The sequence below is a fragment of the Conger conger genome, chromosome 16, assembly GCF_963514075.1.
Source record: "Conger conger chromosome 16, fConCon1.1, whole genome shotgun sequence".
In the NCBI taxonomy this organism is placed as follows: domain Eukaryota; kingdom Metazoa; phylum Chordata; class Actinopteri; order Anguilliformes; family Congridae; genus Conger; species Conger conger.
In genome coordinates this window covers 5,120,905-5,140,508 of record NC_083775.1, presented here as the reverse complement: position 1 = coordinate 5,140,508, position 19,604 = coordinate 5,120,905, and the positions used below count along the sequence as shown (strand labels likewise).

Below are 19,604 nucleotides of genomic sequence, written 5' to 3'. Positions count from 1 at the left end.
AGTGCAGTTATCCAGCTACTTTAGTAATCCTGCTTTGTGGGGTTTACTCAGTGCAGTTACCCAGCTACCTTAGTAATCCTGCTTTGTGGGTTTTACTCAGTGCAGTTACCCAGCTACCTTAGTAATCCTGCTTTGTGGGTTTTACTCAGTGCAGTTACCCAGCTACTTTAGTAATCCTGCTTTGTGGGTTTTATTCAGTGCAGTTATCCAGCTACCTTAGTAATCCTGCTTTCTGGGTTTTACTCAGTGCAGTTATCCAGCTACCTTAGTAATCCTGCTTTGTGGGTTTTACTCACTGCGGTTATCCAGCTAACTCAGTAATCCTGCTTTATGGGTTTTACTCAGTGCAGTTATCCAGCTAACTCAGTAATCCTGCTTTATGGCTTTTACTCAGTGCAGTTATCCAGCTATCTTAGTCATCCTGCTTTGTGGGTTTTACTCAGTGCAGTTATCCAGCTAGCTTAGTCATCCTGCTTTGTGGGTTTTACTCAGTGCAGTTATCCAGCTAACTCTGTAATCCTGCTTTATGGCTTTTACTCAGTGCAGTTATCCAGCTATCTTAGTCATCCTGCTTTGTGGGTTTTACTCAGTGCAGTTATCCAGCTAGCTTAGTCATCCTGCTTTGTGGGTTTTACTCAGTGCAGTTATCCAGCTAACTCTGTAATCCTGCTTTGTGGGTTTTACTCAGTGCAGTTATCCAGCTAACTCAGTAATCCTGCTTTGAGGGTTTTACTCACTGCGGTTATCCAGCTAACTCAGTAATCCTGCTTTGAGGGTTTTACTCACTGCGGTTATCCAGCTAACTCAGTAATCCTGCTTTGTGGGTTTAACTCAGTGCGGTTATCCAGCTAACTCAGTAATCCTGCTTTGTGAAACACCCCCCTGGCCTCTCCTGCAATACTAAATAATAATAATATCAATACACGCATGCTTAACTGCTCTCACCAAGCTTCATGTCCGAACCCACCACAGAATACGCCAAGGCAAGCCGTTTGTTTCATTCTTTTATTTCCACTGTAATGTCTATTTATTTCTTTTTTGGGTTTTGTGCAACTTTGCAAAATATTTTGCATGGTTACAAATGATATTATAGGCACATACAAAACCATTTACCAACTTGGTATACAAGAGGAATACACATACAATAGGCATGTATCCAAAATCATGATTACTAAAAAAAAAAACAAAAAAAAAAAAAAAACATAAAAATAGTTAAATTCCTTATTCCAAGGTTTCGATACCATAATGATAATAAAAACAATATTTCTTTTAAGAAGATATTGGTCAAGTATATGTTAAAACGTGGCTATGTTAAACTTCAGTCATGCACCTAACTTGTATAACACACTTCTAAGGAGTTGAGCTAAGCAGACCCAATCCTGACTTTTTGATGAAAACTCATTTTCGTCCGTTATTTTTAAAAATGTTTCCGTTAAACGATAGTTAGCACCCTGAATTGTGTACGTGTCCCTCGCGGCTCATGCATAGCCCATCTTCTTGTCCACTGGGCGTGGCTCCCGCCCCGCGCGAGGGCGTCCACCTGTCCGCAACTGTCTCCACCTCACTCCCTCACGCGCGCCGGCCTTTGCCACTCCCCGTCCCGTCGCGGCACCAACTTATCTACCAAAAGCCAGAACACAGCTTTAACCGCTCCCGCCGCCACAACACACAGTGTTACGGGACAGACCGAGAGCATTCCCAAAGACACAGCACTTAACAGGCAAGACGGCGTTTTCTCAGCCGCGTAAATTAATTTAGTCTGTTTGTTGGACTAACACCGGTTGCCTAAAAGCCCTGAAGGAGGCATTTTGCAAACTTAGTCTAACCTGTTTTGTTGGGAGTCATAAGAATTTGGAAGTGAAAACTAATCGGTACGCCTTTATTTGACGAACTTATTTGGGAAGATTTGACAGAGATCCCATGTAATTGGTGTGGCATTTATTTCAAAAACACTTTCTGTGCAGTGTTTATTTCATGCAATAGGGTCTTTATTTGGCTGTTGATCAACAATTTAAACACGTCCGTTTGACCCGTATTTCTGCAGAGACAAAAGTACTGTTAATTAATTCATTAATTGAGTTATCCCTGACAGCTCTACCCGGGGATTTTCCGGGTACTACACTGCCTGTGATTAATTAGTTTTACACCCTCGGGACGGGAGAAGTAGGGATTCACTTTGAAACTCAACAGCTCCCTCTCGTGCCCGAAGAGAGTATTTAGCCAATGTGTGAATGGAGGAGACAAGCTGAACTGCAGTCACCCATGCAGTATTGAGTTTTTTTTTTGTTTGTTTTTTTCTTAAGTTTTTTAAAAGTTTTTTCCATATATCTAAAAATCTAAATGGTCAAACTGTAAACACAGCATATGGTTTTTAACACTCTTTAATATGTTTTTCCTTCATTTTAAAAAGGGAAAATGTCTCTCATTGGTCCCCCCAAACATACGTGGGACAATATGAACAGGGTCAAATCGGCTTTAAGTCGATCCTTGCACAAACACGAGTAAAATAAGCATGGCGTTGCATTGCCTTTAATGGCAGTTCGTGGTGAATGCGCAGGAATGAACGTTGTTAAAGAAACGTAGTACAGTTTATGATATGCTAGTGTGTATAGCACCGTGTCCACATAGGAGTTTGAAGTGTATTGTGAAACCTTTGCCAAAGGAAAGGGAACATCAATGTATACACACAGAGATGTATATATGCATCGGTTTGGAAAGCAGCCAATGACACAGTGACAGAGAATGACCTTTAAAGGTCGCGTGGCTGTGTTCATTTTTTTTAACCCTTTGAAGGGTAGGCTTTTTGGAATGTTTTTTTTCTCTCTTTTCTTCCCCAGTCTTCTAGAACTCTGCTGCTTTCAGTTACCAGTGGTGACTGTGACATCAGCATTAGAGTGTTCGGTTAAGAACATTCTAATCACACAGACGCAGGCGTGTCGGGTGTTTGCGATGCGGCGTAAAAGGGTTAAAACTCGACGGTCTGACGGTCTTACTGAGGAAGCTGGTCGAGCTCTGCGGCCATGTCTTAAAGAGAAGCCACGCAAACCCAGAGGCGTACACATTTCCTTTTCCTGTCATGTGACAGCAGTCCTATTTCTGTAGGGGCTCAATCCCCAGTGTCTTTATCTCACTCGGTGTGGAAGAAGAGTCTAGGGGTCTATAATATAATGGTATATTATGTTGTATGCTAGATTAGGTATACACTCAGTGATCGGTTTATTAGGTAGACCTGTACATCAGCTTGTTAATGCAAATATTTAATCAGCCAATCACGTGGCAGCAACTAAATGCATAAAAGCATGCAGACATGGTCAAGAGATTCAGCTGTTTTTCAGACCAAATGCCAGAAATGTGAGCTACTTTGACCGTGGAATGATTGTTGGTGCCAGACAGGGTCGATTGAGTACCTCAGAAATTGCTGATCTCCTGGGATTTTCCACGCACAACAATCTCTACAGTTTGCAGAGAATGGTGCGAAAAACAAATACTATCCAGTGAGCAGCAGTTTTGTGGGCAGACATGCATTGTTAATGAGAGACGTCAAAGGAGAAGGGCCAGACTGGTCGTAGCTGACAGGAAGGTGACAGTAATGCAAATAACCCCACATTACAACAGTGGTAAGCAGAAGAGCATCTCTGAACACACAACACGTCAAACCTCTCAGTCTAATGAATACCCAATAAAGTGCTCATTGAGTGTATATCCATGGTTGAAATGAATTTGTATAGATGGGGATAAAATAGGGTCTTGGCATTATAGAGACCACTTTTTGAGCGATGGGAACATTTTTGGCAAGGCATATACGCTTTTGCACTTTTGGAGAAATGTTTGTGGACCAGATATTGCACTGACATTGAGTGTTTGTTTCTATAAGAAAGAGTTGACTGTGAAGTTTCCATCTTACATATTTGAATATAAACTTTGAATAACTGGATCGGCCATATTTGATGTTGTCTGTTGAAACCCTGAGGTTATAAACCGGTATGTAGCTCTATGGGGGTAGAGGGAATTTCCCGTAAGAATTCAAATGTGCTTTTCTCGTTTGGGCACGGAGTTTCTAAATTTCTTTTTTTTATTTTAAAGTGGCTGTGCATTCAGGCACTGTACAGGATCATCTCTGGCCGGTTGGCTGACTGACTGACTGACTGACTGACTGACTGACTGACTGACTGACTGACTGACCAAATTGTTTATAGATGCCTGCTTTTTGCCTGGATGACCGGTTGGATGGTTGACTGGCATCCAAACCGGCTGATTTAAGTTGACCGGCTGTTTGTTTTACTGTCTGGCTGGCCGGCTGGTCAGCTGTTTGACTGACTGACTGGCCGGCCGGCTGTTTGTTTGACTGGCTGTTGGCGCGCACGCAGGGTTATTTATGCTCAATGCTCACAGGAGGAAACTCATTCTCGTCATCCAGACACACGGGTCCTGCGGCGAACTCGTGCTCGGGGATGATCTCGCCCTTCCTCGCCCCGCCGTCCTCCGAGTACCCTGCAGGTGAGGGGAGGAGAACCGCACGCGCGTGATGCACGCATACAGGTGGATACGGGCGAGGCGTACAGGTGGATATGGGGCGAGGCGTACAGGTGGATATGTGTGGGGCGTACAGGTGTATATGTGTGGGGCGTACAGGTGTATATGTGTGGGGCGTACAGGTGGATATGGGGCGAGGCGTACAGGTGTATATGTGTGGGGCGTACAGGTGGATATGGGCGAGGTGTACAGGTGGATATGGGCGGGGCGTACAGGTGTATATGTGTGGGGCGTACAGGTGTATATGTGTGGGGCGTACAGGTGTATATGGGCGGGGCGTACAGGTGTATATGGGGCGGGGCGTACAGGTGGATATGGGCGAGGCGTACAGGTGGATATGGGCGAGGTGTACAGGTGGATATGGGGCGGGGGATACAGGTGGATATAGGCAAGGCATAAAGGTGTATATGGGGCGAGGCATACAGGTGTATATGGGCGGGGGATACAGGTGTATATGGGCGAGGCGTACCTGTGAGAGTGGCGGGGGAGGGCGTGGCACTGGAGGTGGCAACGGTGGCTGCGTACGTCGGGAGGCTTTGGGCCGGAGGTCCGGTCTGTGGTTCTGTCTCCTCTGACCCGCCGCTCTCCGAGTCCGAGCCCAGCAGCCTGCGGGACAGGGCCCAGAGGTCAGAGGTCAGAGGTCAGAGGTCAGCCGGAGCGTTTCCAAAAGTTACATCTGAGTTACTGCTGAGATGCTTGCAAACATATTGTAATGTACTTCAGTTTTTTAATTTATTTGCATGACTTATTTTGCATTGCAAAAAAAAAAAAACTTGGCCTTAAAAATAATATGTCATATTCACACACACACACACACACACACACCCAGAAATCCACTCACATTCAGATTCCATATGTTCTACTGGTAGAAACACACACACACACACACACACACACACACATACAGACTATACACACACATACACACACAGACACATACACACAATACCCACACGGACAGACAGACACACACGCACACACACACAGACATACACCATGCACACAGACACACACACACATACAGACACAGACAGCCAGACAGACATGCACAGACACACACACACACACACACAAACAGACAGACACGCGCACACACACACACACACACACACACACACACACACGCAGACAGACAGACAGACATGCACACAGACACACACACACACACACAGACAGACAGACATGCACACACACACACACACACAGACACACACACACACACACAAACAGACAGACACACACACACACACACACACACACAGACACACACACACAGACAGACAGACAGACAGACAGGCAGACACACACACACACACACACCATACCTGTGCTTTTTGGCGAGCACACACTCCCCGCCCTCGTGGGGGTCCAGGTTGTAGATGCAGAGCTGCCCGTCGGAGGACGTCACCAGGAGACGGGGCAGCTTCTGGATCCTGAAAGAGAGGGCCCCCTTCAGGTCACTGCTGGTACTGCAGAGCGCAGGAGCGGACAGGACAGGACGCATTTGGGCCGGGTTGGGGGAGATCGGGGGGTCCGTGGGGGGTTCTGGGGGTTAGGGGAGACTGGGGGGGGGGTTTGGGGAGACTCAGTGGGGTTTGAGGGGGGTCCGGGGAGGCTTGGGGAGATGCAGAGAGACTCGAGGCGTTCGGGGAGACTCACGTGGCCAGCGCGCAGACGTTCCTCTGCCCGTAGACGTCGAGCCGCACCGTGGCGAAGGCGCGGTCCTGGTTCATCATGTCGGACACCTGCGCCGGGAGGTAGCTGCTGGCGGCGGAGAACACCTTCCCCACGTACGCCGACCAGGTGGGGGAGGACTCCTCGCCACTGCCCACGGGAGACGCACAGGTGTGTGAGCACGGAGTGTGTGAGCGCGCAGGTGTGTGAGCGCGCAGGTGTGTGAGCGTGCAGGTGTGTGAGTGTGTGCAGGTGTGTGAGTGTGCAGGTATGTGAGCACGGAGTGTGTGAGCACGGAGTGTGTGAGCGCGCAGGTGTGTGAGTGTGCGCAGGTGTGAGAGCGCGCAGGTGTGTGAGCGCGCAGGTGTGTGAGTGTGTGCAGGTGTGTGAGCGCGCAGGTGTGTGAGTGTGTGCAGGTGTGTGAGTGTGCAGGTGTGTGAGCACGGAGTGTGTGAGCACAGAGTGTGTGAGCACGGAGTGTGTGAGCACGGAGTGTGTGAGCACAGAGTGTGTGAGCACGGAGTGTGTGAGCGCGCAGGTGTGTGAGTGTGTGCAGGTGTGTGAGTGTGCAGGTGTGTGAGCACGGAGTGTGTGAGCACGGAGTGTGTGAGCACGGAGTGTGTGAGCGCGCAGGTGTGTGAGTGTGTGCAGGTGTGTGAGCGCACAGGTGTGTGAGCACGGAGTGTGTACCTGCTGCGGTGAGTGCAGGTGATGTGAGAGTGTGTCTGTGTGCATTGTGCCTGTACCTGGGGTGGGAAGGGTGGGTATTTACAGCCATATCAGGTGATCCGTGTAGGAATTACTTACCCTTTAACACACAGGCTGTGTTCGACAACGCATACTGGCGTTCTACACGTGCTAAATTTCAGGCAGATTTTCATTGAAATGTAGTGCGAGTACTATGCTAGTATGCGGATTCAAACACAGCTACGGTCTCTCCCATTTTACGGGACCAAAAGTAATTGGACAGTTGGCTTCTCCGCTGTTTCTGATTATTCAGGTGTATTCATGCTTTCGTAGCGTATAAGTATAAGAAGAGCCTTCCGCCTCTAGTCTTGATTCTTGGCTTTTGGTTTCCTTTGAAAGAGTCTGTGAGCGGCGTTTTGTCAGCATGAGGACTAGATTTACATTACGCCAATAACAGACTTGAAAGTTAATCAAAAGCCTTGAATCGAGATACTAGATACTGAAAGCTTTCTTATTCCTGCACGATTATAAACACCTGACTAATCAGATACAGCTGAGAAGCCAACTGTCCAATTACTTTTGGTCCCTTAAAATGGGGGGGGCAGTATAAAAACTATGTAATTCCGACATGGGTCATGGATGTAAATCAAATTAAAGGTGATAGTCTGCACTTCAACCTCGTATTCACTGTCATTTAAAATCCAACGTGCAGGAATACAGAGCCAGAAGAACAGACATTGCACCGCTGTCCAAATACTTAAGGATTGAAGCAAACCAAAATTGCAATCATGAATAATCAGACTACCTCATCTCTGGCACCGCCTCTACATACTTTCATTGTTTTTATATACAGTATATGTTACTTTTGTTACGTATTTTATTTTATTTTGTACTGCTTGCATTAGGCCACTCATTTGTAACAACCTGCCCAGGGACTACAGATGAAAATTAGCTCATTAGCTGACTCATGAATGAGGTATGTTGCGTGTACCTGGGTGTGGGGTGCTCCAGTTTGAAGATGTGCACAGTCTCCGTGTTGCTGGAGGCACAGAGGAACTGGTTATCCGGACTGAAGGAGAGGGAGCTGATATTGACGTACCTGCAGACACACACAGGTCACACAGGTCAAAGGTCAGAAGTCAAAGTGTTAACAGCGGTGTGTGTGTGTGTGTGTGTGTGTGAGTGTGAGTATGTGTGTATGAGTGTGAGTGTGTGTATATGTATGTATGTGTCTGTGTGTGTGTGTGTGTGCACATGTGCGTGTGTGTGAGATTGTGTGTGTGTGTGTGTGTGTGTGTGTGAGAGAGAGAGAGTGAGTGTGTGTGTGTGTGTGTGTGTGTGAGTGTGTGTGTATGTATATGTGTGTATGTTGTGTGTGTGCGTGCGTGTGTGTGAGAGTGTGTATGTGCGTGTGTGAGAGAGTGTGTGTGTGTGTGTGTGAGAGAGAGAGAGAGAGAGTGTGTGTGAGTGTGTGTGTGTATGTATGTATGTGTGAGTGTGAGAGTGTGAGAGTGTGAGAGTGTGAGAGTGTGAGAGTGTGAGAGTGTGAGAGTGTCAGTGTGAGAGTGTCAGTGTGTGGGTGTGTGTGACCTCTGACCTCTTCATCCCTCTGCGGAACTCCAGCAGCCGGTGTCCCTCGGGGACGCTGAACACTCTGATGACAGTGCCCTGTGGACGGCCAATCAAACGTCATCAAACGAGGTAAATACTACATCATAAATAATTAGTTATTCAGCTGACGCGTTTATCCAAAGTGACATATAGATGATGAGACTAAGCAGGGGACAAGCCCCCCATAAGCAATGAGGGGGTTAAGGGCCTTGCTCAAGGTCCCAACAGCTGTGCAGATCTTATTGTGGCTACACCGGGGCCTGAACCACCAACCTTCCGGGTCCCAGTCATGCCCCTCAGCCCCTAGGCTACAGGCAGGGGGGCGGGGGCAGGGAGAAGGGGTGGATATTTACCCTCTCTGAGGCGCTGGCCAGTCTGGTCCCTGCAGCGTTGAAGGTGATGGCCGCCAGGGGGCTGTCGTGGGCCGGAATCATGGTCACAGTGTTCTGTGTGGAGCGGACACACAACACGCGAACTAGCGTTCACACGGAGAACACGCCTCACACACGCAAACCAGCGCTCACACGGAGAACACGCCTCACACACGCAAACCAGCACTCACACAGAGAACACACCTCACACACGCAAACCAGCACTCACACAGAGAACACACCTCACACACGCAAACCAGCACTCACACAGAGAACACGCCTCACACACGCAAACCAGCATTCACACAGAGAACACGCCTCACACACGCAAACCAGCACTCACACAGAGAACACGCCTCACACACGCAAACCAGCACTCACACAGAGAACACGCCTCACACACGCAAACCAGCACTCACACAGAGAACACGCCTCACACACGCAAACCAGCACTCACACAGAGAACACGCCTCACACACGCAAACCAGCACTCACACAGAGAACACGCCTCACACACGCAAACCAGCACTCACACAGAGAACACGCCTCACACACGCAAACCAGCACTCACACAGAGAACACGCCTCACACACGCAAACCAGCACTCACACAGAGAACACGCCTCACACACGCAAACCAGCACTCACACAGAGAACACGCCTCACACACGCAAACCAGCACTCACACAGAGAACACGCCTCACACACGCAAACCAGCGCTCACACAGAGAACACACCTCAGACACAAAACACACCGGCAACGCTTTATCTTACAGCCCGTTAATTACCGAGTATGTCCTAGGTAAGTACACTGCTACTTGTGTAATTATTGGGGGTGAAGCAATTGGAACTGGTTTTGCCCAGTAGGTGGCAGGGGACATTAGAGTGAGGTTGGCTCCTCACTCCCAGTTTTGAGCGGTGAGTTAAACTCACCAGGTTGTTGGCGTCGTAGACAATGATCTCCCCGATGGTGGCACTGCCAGGATACGCCAGGTAGGAGTTAGAATGATTAATGGAGAGAGCACAAAGACCTGCAGGAGAGAGATGGCACAACTCTTACTCACAGTGCAGGGACACACTGAAACTCTCACACTCACTCACTTACACACTCACACATTCACTAATGCTGATGCTCATTCATGCGCACTTACCCACTAATATACACCCGAACAAGGCACACACTTGTACGTATTCATCCAGTGATGCACAAAACACTGATGTGTCTAGACAAACACTCAAACTCAATTATGCACATGCTTGCACAAATACAAGCTTTGGTTTGTGTATGACACACAATGCATATGCTGTATGTTATCAAAAAAACTATTTTGAATAATTACATAGTAGACAATGTTTGTTTGGACATATGAAGAACATTCGCCTAGTACAAGCTAGACTAACTTTTTTTAAATTTATCTTAGGCAAACACTGTGTTTTATTCCTTTCAGAAACCGGCTGCAGATATCCAGCAGGGGGCAGCGCAGTGTAGCTGAGGGGTTGGGCGGGGGCCGGAGGGGTTGGGCGGGGACCGGAGGGGTTGGGCGGTGCGCTAGGCTGCAGTGTACCTGAGGGGTTGGGCGGCGTACTCAGTAGAGTCTTGAGGAGTTTCATGTCCTTGATGTTGTGGATGTAAATGGACTCCTCCAGACACACCACCAGCCTCTGTGGGGGGGAAAAATGACATCACACCGGTCTCATCCAATCAGCGGAAGCCTGGTACCGCACCCTGGTGCTGCATCAGGTCTATCATAAGATTCTAAGGTTGGGCTGGGAAAACTCGAGTCCTGGAGGGCCAGTGTGTAGGCAGGTTATATTTCTACTCAAACTCAGCTGGGTATTCATCTGCGGAGGTCAATTTTGGTTAAGTCATCGGTCAGACCACTGCAAAACAGTTTGAACCACATTGAACCACAAGAGCAACATTTCACAGTCCTGTGTGGCTAGCATGTAAAATAATGGAAGCTGATTTAAAAAGTTGACGTGAAATCCAGAAACAGACACAGCCCTCCTTGGCCCACACCTGTGGTTATTTGGATGAAGACTTGACCTTTGGCTGGAATAAAAAAAAAAAAAAAAAAAATGTGTTGCAGATCTCAGCGAGTAGCTGTGTGAGGAGAGCGAGGCGTACTGAAACGCTGCCGCATCAGAGCGCCCCTTACCTGCCGGTTGAGGCGGACGGACAGGATGTTGTTGGAGTAGCTGTAGTTGCAGATCTCTGTTCCCTTCTTGAAGTGGTAGACGTTCATCCGGCGGGGCGTGGCCTGGCTCACCACAACGACCAAGCTGCTGGAGAAGAGCCGCTCCACAATGTAAACATCAGGGGTGTCTGCTGGAGAGAGAGAGATTGCTCACTATAGGCTACACACTGCACACTGCAAACTACGCACTGCGCACTGCGCACTACACACTGCGCACTGCACACTACACACTGCGCACTGCACACTACACACCCTCCATACACAGACCGCACATCAAGCGTGTCTGCTGGAGAGAGAGAGTGCTCACTACAGGCTAAATGGTAAATGGTTGGAATTTATATAGCGCCTTTATCCAAAGCACTGTACAATTGATGCTTCTCATTCACCCATTCATACACACACTCACACACCAACGGCGATTGGCTGCCATGCAAGGCGCCGACCAGCTCGTCAGAAGCGTTTGGGGGTTAGGTGTCTTGCTCAGGGACACTTCGACACAGCCCAGGCGGGGGATCGAGCCGGCAACCCTCCGACTGCCAGACGACAGCTCTTACTGCCTGAGCCATGTCGCCCCCATGTAGGCTACACACTACACACCCTCCATACACAGACCGCACATCAGGGGTGTCTGCTGAGGAGGACCATGTGCTGGGGGCAGATTCACAACACTCATCGATCAGACTCGAGCTCATATGGAGCAAAATCCAGAAATGTCACTGGCACTCCAGGACCAGGGTTGCCTACCCCTGTCGTATATAATCTGGGCAACATAGAACATGATGCTCCATTCAAACCAGGGGTCTCCAACCCTGGTGCTGAAGAGCTACAGGGTGCGCTGGTTTTCATTGTTACTCTGCACTTAATTAATCAATGAAACTTAATCACACAGTTAACTCACCTCACCTGGTTACTTGGGTCTCAACTGGGCGCTGATTTTTAAGGTGAAAACAAAAACCAGCAGACCCTGTTGCTCTCCAGGGCCAGGGTTGGAGACCCCTGTCACACGCAGACCAGCAGTGCCCAATCACGTGCGATGGAGGGCCGAGAGTATGCAGGTAGTCTGAACAATTAGTGCTGCTGATTGGCCAGACTGTCTTCACACCTGACTCCCAGGTAAAGGGAGGGTGAACACACCTGACTCCCAGGTAAAGGGAGGGTGAACACACCTGACTCCCAGGTAAAGGGAGGGTGGAACACACCTGACTCCCAGGTAAAGGGAGGGTGGAACACACCTGACTCCCAGGTAAAGGGAGGGTGGAACACACCTGACTCCCAGGTAAAGGGAGGGTGAACACACCTGACTCCCAGGTAAAGGGAGGGTGAACACACCTGACTCCCAGGTAAAGGGAGGGTGAACACACCTGACTCTCGGGTAAAGGGAGGGTGAACACACCTGACTCCCGGGTAAAGGGAGGGTGAACACACCTGACTCCCGGGTAAAGGGAGGGTGAACACACCTGACTCCCAGGTAAAGGGAGGGTGGAACTCCTGACTCCCAGGTAAAGGGAGGCTGAACACACCTGACTCCCAGGTAAAAGGAGGGTGTTCACACCTGACTCCCAGGTAAAGGGAGGGTGGAACACCTGACTCCCAGGTAAAGGGAGGGTGAACACACCTGACTCCCAGGTAAAGGGAGGGTGGAGAACCAGCAGTTCTCGGCCCTCCAGGACCGTGATCTGAGGAACAGATCGCGCATTCGCTAAACAGGTCAACAGGGACCAGCACGTTCCATACACACACTCGACACATTCCGTATTTACTATACACATAAAACACGCACTTTACACGGGCCATAAACGTAATGAAGAGACCAGGCACGCGGTCTACAGATCACACACACGACGCATTCCATCCCTTGACACTCATCCTCGCACATCCTGCACACCCCGATACAGACTCTGTGTGCTGACTGACAGGGACTCTGAGTGGTGACTGACAGGGACTCTGAGTGGTGACTGACAGGGACTCTGAGTGGTGACCGACAGGGACTCTGAGTGGTGACCGACAGGGACTCTGAGTGGTGACCGACAGGGACTCTGAGTGGTGACCGACAGGGACTCTGAGTGGTGACCGACAGGGACTCTGAGTGGTGACCGACAGGGACTCTGAGTGGTGACTGACAGGGACTCTGAGTGGTGACTGACAGGGACTCTGAGTGGTGACCGACAGGGACTCTGAGTGGTGACTGACAGGGACTCTGAGTGGTGACTGACAGGGACTCTGAGTGGTGACTGACAGGGACTCTTGAGTGGTGACTGACAGGGACTCTGAGTGGTGACTGACAGAGACCATTTGCGGAGTGGGTTTCTCGTCACACGCCGCGAGAAGAACGTCAGGCGGCACATCCCTCAAAGACAGAGCCAGCGATCGAAGGTCTGGAGCAACGCGACTCAGATTCTGTGGACTTGGTCAGCAAGCTGGGCCCAATGAGTCAGGACACAACTTTGGACGGTAAAGCTACTATACACTCTCGTGTCTGTTTTTCCGTCTGGACAAGATACGATGTTGTCTGTCAGACCCTCGCCAGGCTATAGCATAATAATAATAATAATAATAATAATAATAACAACAACAATGTTATTTAGTTGATGCTTTTGACCAACGTGACCTCACCTCCCACCAACTGAGCACAACATACAGCCACGGGCCATCAGAACCGAACAAATCAAAGCGCTCTGCAAAAATGGCGCGTAGCTCGTTAGAGCTAGCCAGCCAATCAGAACAGAGGTTCATTGATATCAAGTGAGCCTTGAAGACACTAAGTCGCTAAAACAGCCTGTTCTTGGTAAAGCTCATGCGTGGCTCAGGAGAATGGACATGCAAAACTGGATAGAGATGGTCTTTGGTACTTACAGCCACACAACCATCTTCTTATGGATATCAGGGCCTAAAATAACGCCGGAAAGGTGTACAATGTCTAAGGGCAAAGGGCAAAGGTCAGAGTGCAGGGATCTCACCGCTTTCGTAGACGCAGTCAAGCTTATCCACCGAGGTGACGGAGAAGAGCCGGTATCCAGTCTTATTCCCCACGGCCAGAGACCTGACAGGAGGGAAGGGAGTCAGTGAGTCTGACCTGTGGGCTCTGAGTCTGACCTGGGGGCTATGAGTCTGGTCTGGAGGCTATGAGTCTGACCTGTGGGCTATGAGTCTGACCTGTGGGCTATGAGTCTGACCTGGAGGCTATGAGTCTGGTCTGGGGGCTATGAGTCTGACCTGTGGGCTATGAGTCTGACCTGGGGGCTATGAGTCTGGTCTGGAGGCTATGAGTCTGACCTGTGGGCTATGAGTCTGGTCTGGAGGCTATGAGTCTGGTCTGGAGGCTATGAGTCTGACCTGGGGGCTATGAGTCTGGTCTGGAGGCTATGAGTCTGGTCTCAAGGCTAGGAGTGTGGTCTAGAGGCTATGAGTCTGACCTGTGGGCTATGAGTCTGACCTGGAGGCTATGAGTCTGACCTGTGGGCTATGAGTCTGACCTGGGGGCTATGAGTCTGGTCTGGAGGCTATGAGTCTGGTCTGGAGGCTATGAGTCTGGTCTGGAGGCTATGAGTCTGGTCTGGAGGCTATGAGTCTGACCTGGGGGCTATGAGTCTGGTCTGGAGGCTATGAGTCTGGTCTCAAGGCTAGGAGTGTGGTCTAGAGGCTATGAGTCTGACCTGTGGGCTATGAGTCTGACCTGGAGGCTAGGAGTCTGGTCTGGAGGCTATGAGTCTGGTCTCGAGGCTAGGAGTGTGGTCTAGAGACTATGAGTCTGGTTTGAACTCAGGTTTGTTAGGGACACCGTAAAGACTGGCACTGATTATCGAGGAAGAAAATTAGGCTTTTTAAGATATATATTATTTGTGAGTGGGTGCTATATTTTGCTGTATTTTCGTTGGCTATTGTCTGGGCTCTCCGGTGCCTATGTCATTCCATATGTAATTATTACTGATTATTGATTTTCATTAATTTTGGTAAAAACATATTGTCATAAAACCATGTTTCTAGGTTGGTGTGGCATTTTCAACTGCCCCTGGTCGCAGCCCCACCCCCGCAATTGTCATTTCCTGAGCAGGAACCACCCTGTGGATATCAGATTGGCTTAGACTGGTTTTGTGGGCATTACTGCCACAGTCTAATTGAGTATCAAGTGGTGTCACATTACGGCTTTGCAAATCTTAGCCAGGGCATTAAGTTACATTTTGACCAAATTTGTATGGTGATCTTTGTCGATTTTTTTATTCCCTAGTTGGAAATGCCCAATCGCAATGGTGTGTCTAGTGCTGTGACTGCCTTCTTCGTTTGGAGGGTATGTTCTCTGCAGCAGGGGTGTGGATTACTGGGGGTTTTGAGGGAGTCCCCCCCCCAATTGAGTCCTGAACCCCAGGAAGGAAATAAAAACAAAAGTCTTTACATACACAAAGTAATTCCAATAGCAAATATTCAAAGGCGTCTCCCCAGCCAAGTCTCATAAGTAAAATTGCGCTGCGGTTTTGAACACCCCTACGGTGTTGTTTGTTAAGGCAGAATGTACAGTATGCAGCCAGTGCATGTGCTGGACTGCAGTGCATACCTGCTGCAGGCAAGCGGGCGAATCGGGAGCCAGTACTGCCCAATGAGCCACAGAGCAACCAGCCAATTGACCATATGGCACATTACAGTCTTTGCCATTTGGCAAGATTCCCAGGAGCAGGTCTGCCCCAACACAGACAGCATGAGACCTTCGGGGGGCATGCCTACCTGGAGAACCAGTTTTAACTGCATATTCTGCCATGAAGCGATTTGCATAGCCTATGTCAAGATGACTTCGGTTTTGAAACTGAGAAAGAAAACTGAAACCGTTTTTTTTTTTTGTGTTTTTTTTAAAGGTTTTTCTTTTTAAGTTAATGGAACTGTAGATGAAGACAACTCCGAAAATAACCCTGTCATAAGAATTCAGAAAATCTCATTTCAGCAGCCTTCTAATGGATACGTTACGTTGCCTAGTAATGGATACTCTACAGGGGTTAAAATCTCGATTTTAAAGGGCTGAACTATTCTTACTCCGCAAATAATACGCATGCTGTAATCACAGGTTTATGGAGGGAAGGCACACTGAGAATGAGCTCTTACGAATAAAAACGAATTACAATTTCCAGCGTAACTCGGCAGAGAGTCGCAAAAACACCGCGAACGGTTTCGACGCGCTGCTGGAAGCTGATAGCTGAAAGCTCGTTTGCTTTTCAGCCCGGCCGGTTCAAGACAAACGCCCGTCCACAGACACGCCCTAACACAGTCCCCAAATTAACGGAACCCTGGAGCATTTTTATCATCTCTCCTTCTCTTTTTCGGTAGAAAAGTCCTGTAACCGGAAAGCCCCAACCAAACAGACTAATCTTGCTTTTGAAATGGCTATGCGTTCTCGGAATGGGTAGGACCAGCATAGCCGCTTTGCATTTTGTACTTGACTTCATAACAGAACAAAACTGCCGCTGCCCGATTACTTACTTTATTCAGTAAAACCGCATTCATCAGGTGCAGCCGGCAGTTGAGTTCGGTGAAGATGCAGCATTTTTAATAGAAGCAGACTGTTTTTGCAGTCCACAGTAAATATACGTAGATCAAAGTAATTTGTAAATTTACGGCAACCGCATAAAGTCGTATTTGGTCAATTATATTGAAGATTCATTCAAGCTGAATATTAAAGCTATCGCTATTAAAATAGCGTTACTGTGCATCCGCATTGTGGTGTGGTGTTTACTTTCTTATTTTATTCCCGAGTATGGACACTGCTGTTTGATTATTTATTCTGAATTTATTTAGTAAAGAGCCAACAGCTGCTAAACTGGCTCTGGGTAAGGTGTCAGTTAGGCAAAGAAATTATATCAGAAAAATTATCCAACACCAACCTTTGAAGGTTGTGCACCAGGACCTTACTGGTCGACAAACAAGTTCAGACATATTTCAATAGTCTACTTGTTTCCATACATACCTTTAGCCCTGTGAAAATAGCTGTCGTGAGACTACTTATTGTGTTGAGTTTTTACGCCGAATAAAGCGCGCAATCGGCACAATATGCTGACTGAAAAACTGGTGTTTTGGCGAACATTTCGCCAAAACCTGAAATGCACTGGCGTTGCTTTTTGTCTTGGAAAGAATGTGAAACTAGTTGCCAGTTGTGCGTTATGGAAAATTTGAGGATACACGATTTCACCAAGCTTTTGTCTTCGTAAAGAATGATGCAACTCATCTGAATGGTCAACAGTGTCACGAGAATTTGACTGGTTCTGGTCTGAAGTCCAAACGTGTCTGTCTGCTATGATGCATTCTGTCATAATTCGAGACAAAATGGCATTACGGCGAGTTACAGGACAAAAAAGAAATCCATTATTTAACGGATACGTATATCTTATTTGTGTGCATATGGGATTGGAAACCGATAAGCGCTCGTTATGCAAGTCCGGTCTAGTGTGAACAACATAATGCTATTCTCGGGTGATCCACCGCACTTTGTCAGCAGGGCAGCGATCAGGCGCTTACGTGGTGTCCTGGTTGAAGGAGGCGCAGCATAGCCCCGGCGCGCCCGGACCGTCGGCCTCTTCTTTAGTTTCCATCCCGATCCCAGCGACCTCCTTCCCTCCCTCCGCCCTGGATTGGAGGCCTGGGGTCGGTTCGATTCCTCTGCGAGATCGTTTTCAAAGCTGAAGGTCCACCAGTCGGTAACAAATGAGATGTAGCCTAGCTAGCTATCTGGGTCGCTAATTAGCCAATTCGAAGAAATGCGAATACAGTGCACGTATTTCCGTGTCCTGATTGAACCCAGAATCGTATATCTAGTTATTATATTCAGTATTTTAAGAAAAGATGGACAGCTAACTTGAAGAGGTAGACGTGAAAAAATAAAGCAAAAACACAAACAGCTGACAGCTGGTTGCGTCACTTGGACGCCACACTCCAATTGGCCGAGTGGAAAGGCTACGCCTATCGTTCGGCGCAAATCCAATTGGTCAGCCCCACAAGACTTCGGTTGAATTGGCTGAGTGTGATCAACTGGAGCGTTCAAGAGGCAGAGGTGCGCCGCCCCTTCCAGCGGGGCTGGATCTGATAGGCAGAGATTGACTTCAGTCTCGACACGAGGCCGTATTGTTGTTATTCTACGTGGTAATGTATAATAACTCCAGTGACTACATTAGCTGTAACGGACTCCTACCGAGAGAAGCGACGGTGTGACAGGGCAAGGAGGAGACTCTGCTTTATATCAGCGAAAGCTCCCCAGGCTAATTAATTTTGCTTGGTTAATTCGGTGCAGACGTACACCATGTACATTTCCGTAGACGTGTTACTTCTTATCCGTCGTGAGGATCCTCCGTACAAGGAGAGTTTTTTTTATCGACACTTGCATGTTGCAATTTAGCATACACAGTACTCTAGCGGTTTAGAAATAGTCGCTACTGGTTTGTTTCTCAACACGGATGGACTGGTCGTATATAGATAGGCCTATGCGTATTTTTCATGTGGATACTGTATTTCTATGTTTATTTATTTATTTATTTTTGATATATTCTCGGTTTCTCGGATAGGTTACCACCCAACTTATTTTCGGTATTGTTGAGCCAAATTCAGTATTTCGCTTACATTTAGGCATTTAGAACCTCTTATCCATAGCGATTTTATGCAGTGCAGTCTGTAAACATTTGTACAGTGCTACGGTTTTTGTTCTTTGACTCTGTCCTCCACACATTGGATTTGAAATGAAACAATCAATATGAGGTTAAAGTGCACCTTTAATTTGAGGGTGTTTACATCCATATTGGGTGATCCGTGTAGGAATTTCATCCCTTTTTGTACATAGGGGCCAGAAGTGGACAGTTGGCTTCTCAGCTGTTTCTGATTAGCCAGGTGTATTCAATCACTTCCTTAGTGCAGGATTAAGAAGCATTTCAGTATCTGAAAGTACCAGGGGTGGGCAATTCTAGTCCTGGAGGGCAAGTGTGTATGCAGGTTTTTGTTTCCACCAATTACTCTGGCGAAATGAGCTAATTGGCCGTATACACCAACACTAGTTCACTCAGATTAGATCACAGTGAAACCATATCATACAGGGACACAAGAACAGTCTTTGACTGGCATTAATGCCTTCATCAAGAAATGTAGGTAAAATATCAGATGGCATAAATGTTAGAGCTAATGAAGTAATTAAGGCCAGAGGTTGACATGAAAACCAGAAACAGATACGACCCTCATTGCCCACCCCTGTTCTACACTCTTGATTACCTTTGGAGTCTGATAATGGCATTTGTTAATATGAGGACCAATATCAGTTGTTGTGTCAATTACATTATCCATCCATCCATCCATTATCCTAACCCGCTTATCCTGAACAGGGTTGCAGGGGGGCTGGAGCCTATCCCAGCATACATTGGGCGAAAGGCAGGAATACACCCTGGACAGGTCGCCAGTCCATCGCAGGGCACACACACCATTCACTCACACACTCATACCTATGGGCAATTTAGACTCTCCAATCAGCCTAACCTGCATGACTTTGGACTGTGGGAGGAAACCAGAGTACCCGG

General features: G+C 48.0%; 1 protein-coding gene across 2 annotated transcripts; it reads right to left on the bottom strand.

The window, feature by feature from the left end:
- Positions 1-991: 991 nt before the first annotated feature.
- On the bottom strand, positions 992-17,943 carry wipi1 (WD repeat domain, phosphoinositide interacting 1). 2 transcript variants are annotated; one of them, XM_061223986.1, is made up of 13 exons: positions 17,569-17,943; positions 14,031-14,113; positions 11,035-11,204; positions 10,441-10,537; positions 9,809-9,906; positions 8,859-8,951; positions 8,492-8,562; positions 7,886-7,993; positions 6,193-6,357; positions 5,859-5,966; positions 5,003-5,139; positions 4,391-4,491; positions 992-1,620 (listed from the first exon to the last, which is right to left on the bottom strand). In XM_061223986.1, the coding sequence occupies exons 1-13, from the start codon at positions 17,640-17,642 to the stop codon at positions 1,570-1,572; spliced, it is 1,356 nt and encodes a 451-aa protein (XP_061079970.1). In that variant the 5' UTR covers positions 17,643-17,943; the 3' UTR covers positions 992-1,569. The 2 variants fall into 2 exon arrangements, with proteins under 2 accessions (XP_061079970.1, XP_061079971.1); XM_061223987.1 differs by having other exon boundaries at positions 11,035-11,201.
- Between the last annotated feature and the right edge of the window lie 1,661 nt (positions 17,944-19,604).

Coding starts and splice junctions, on each gene's coding strand:
- wipi1 (XM_061223986.1), bottom strand. CDS start 17,642: ATGGAAACTAAAGAAGAGGCCGACGGTCCGGGCGCGCCGGGGCTATGC. Junction 8,563..8,858: donor TGGCCAGCGCCTCAGAGAGG/GTAAATATCCAC, acceptor GGCCGTCCACAG/GGCACTGTCATCAGAGTGTT. Junction 6,358..7,885: donor CTGGAGCACCCCACACCCAG/GTACACGCAACA, acceptor TCCCGTGGGCAG/TGGCGAGGAGTCCTCCCCCA.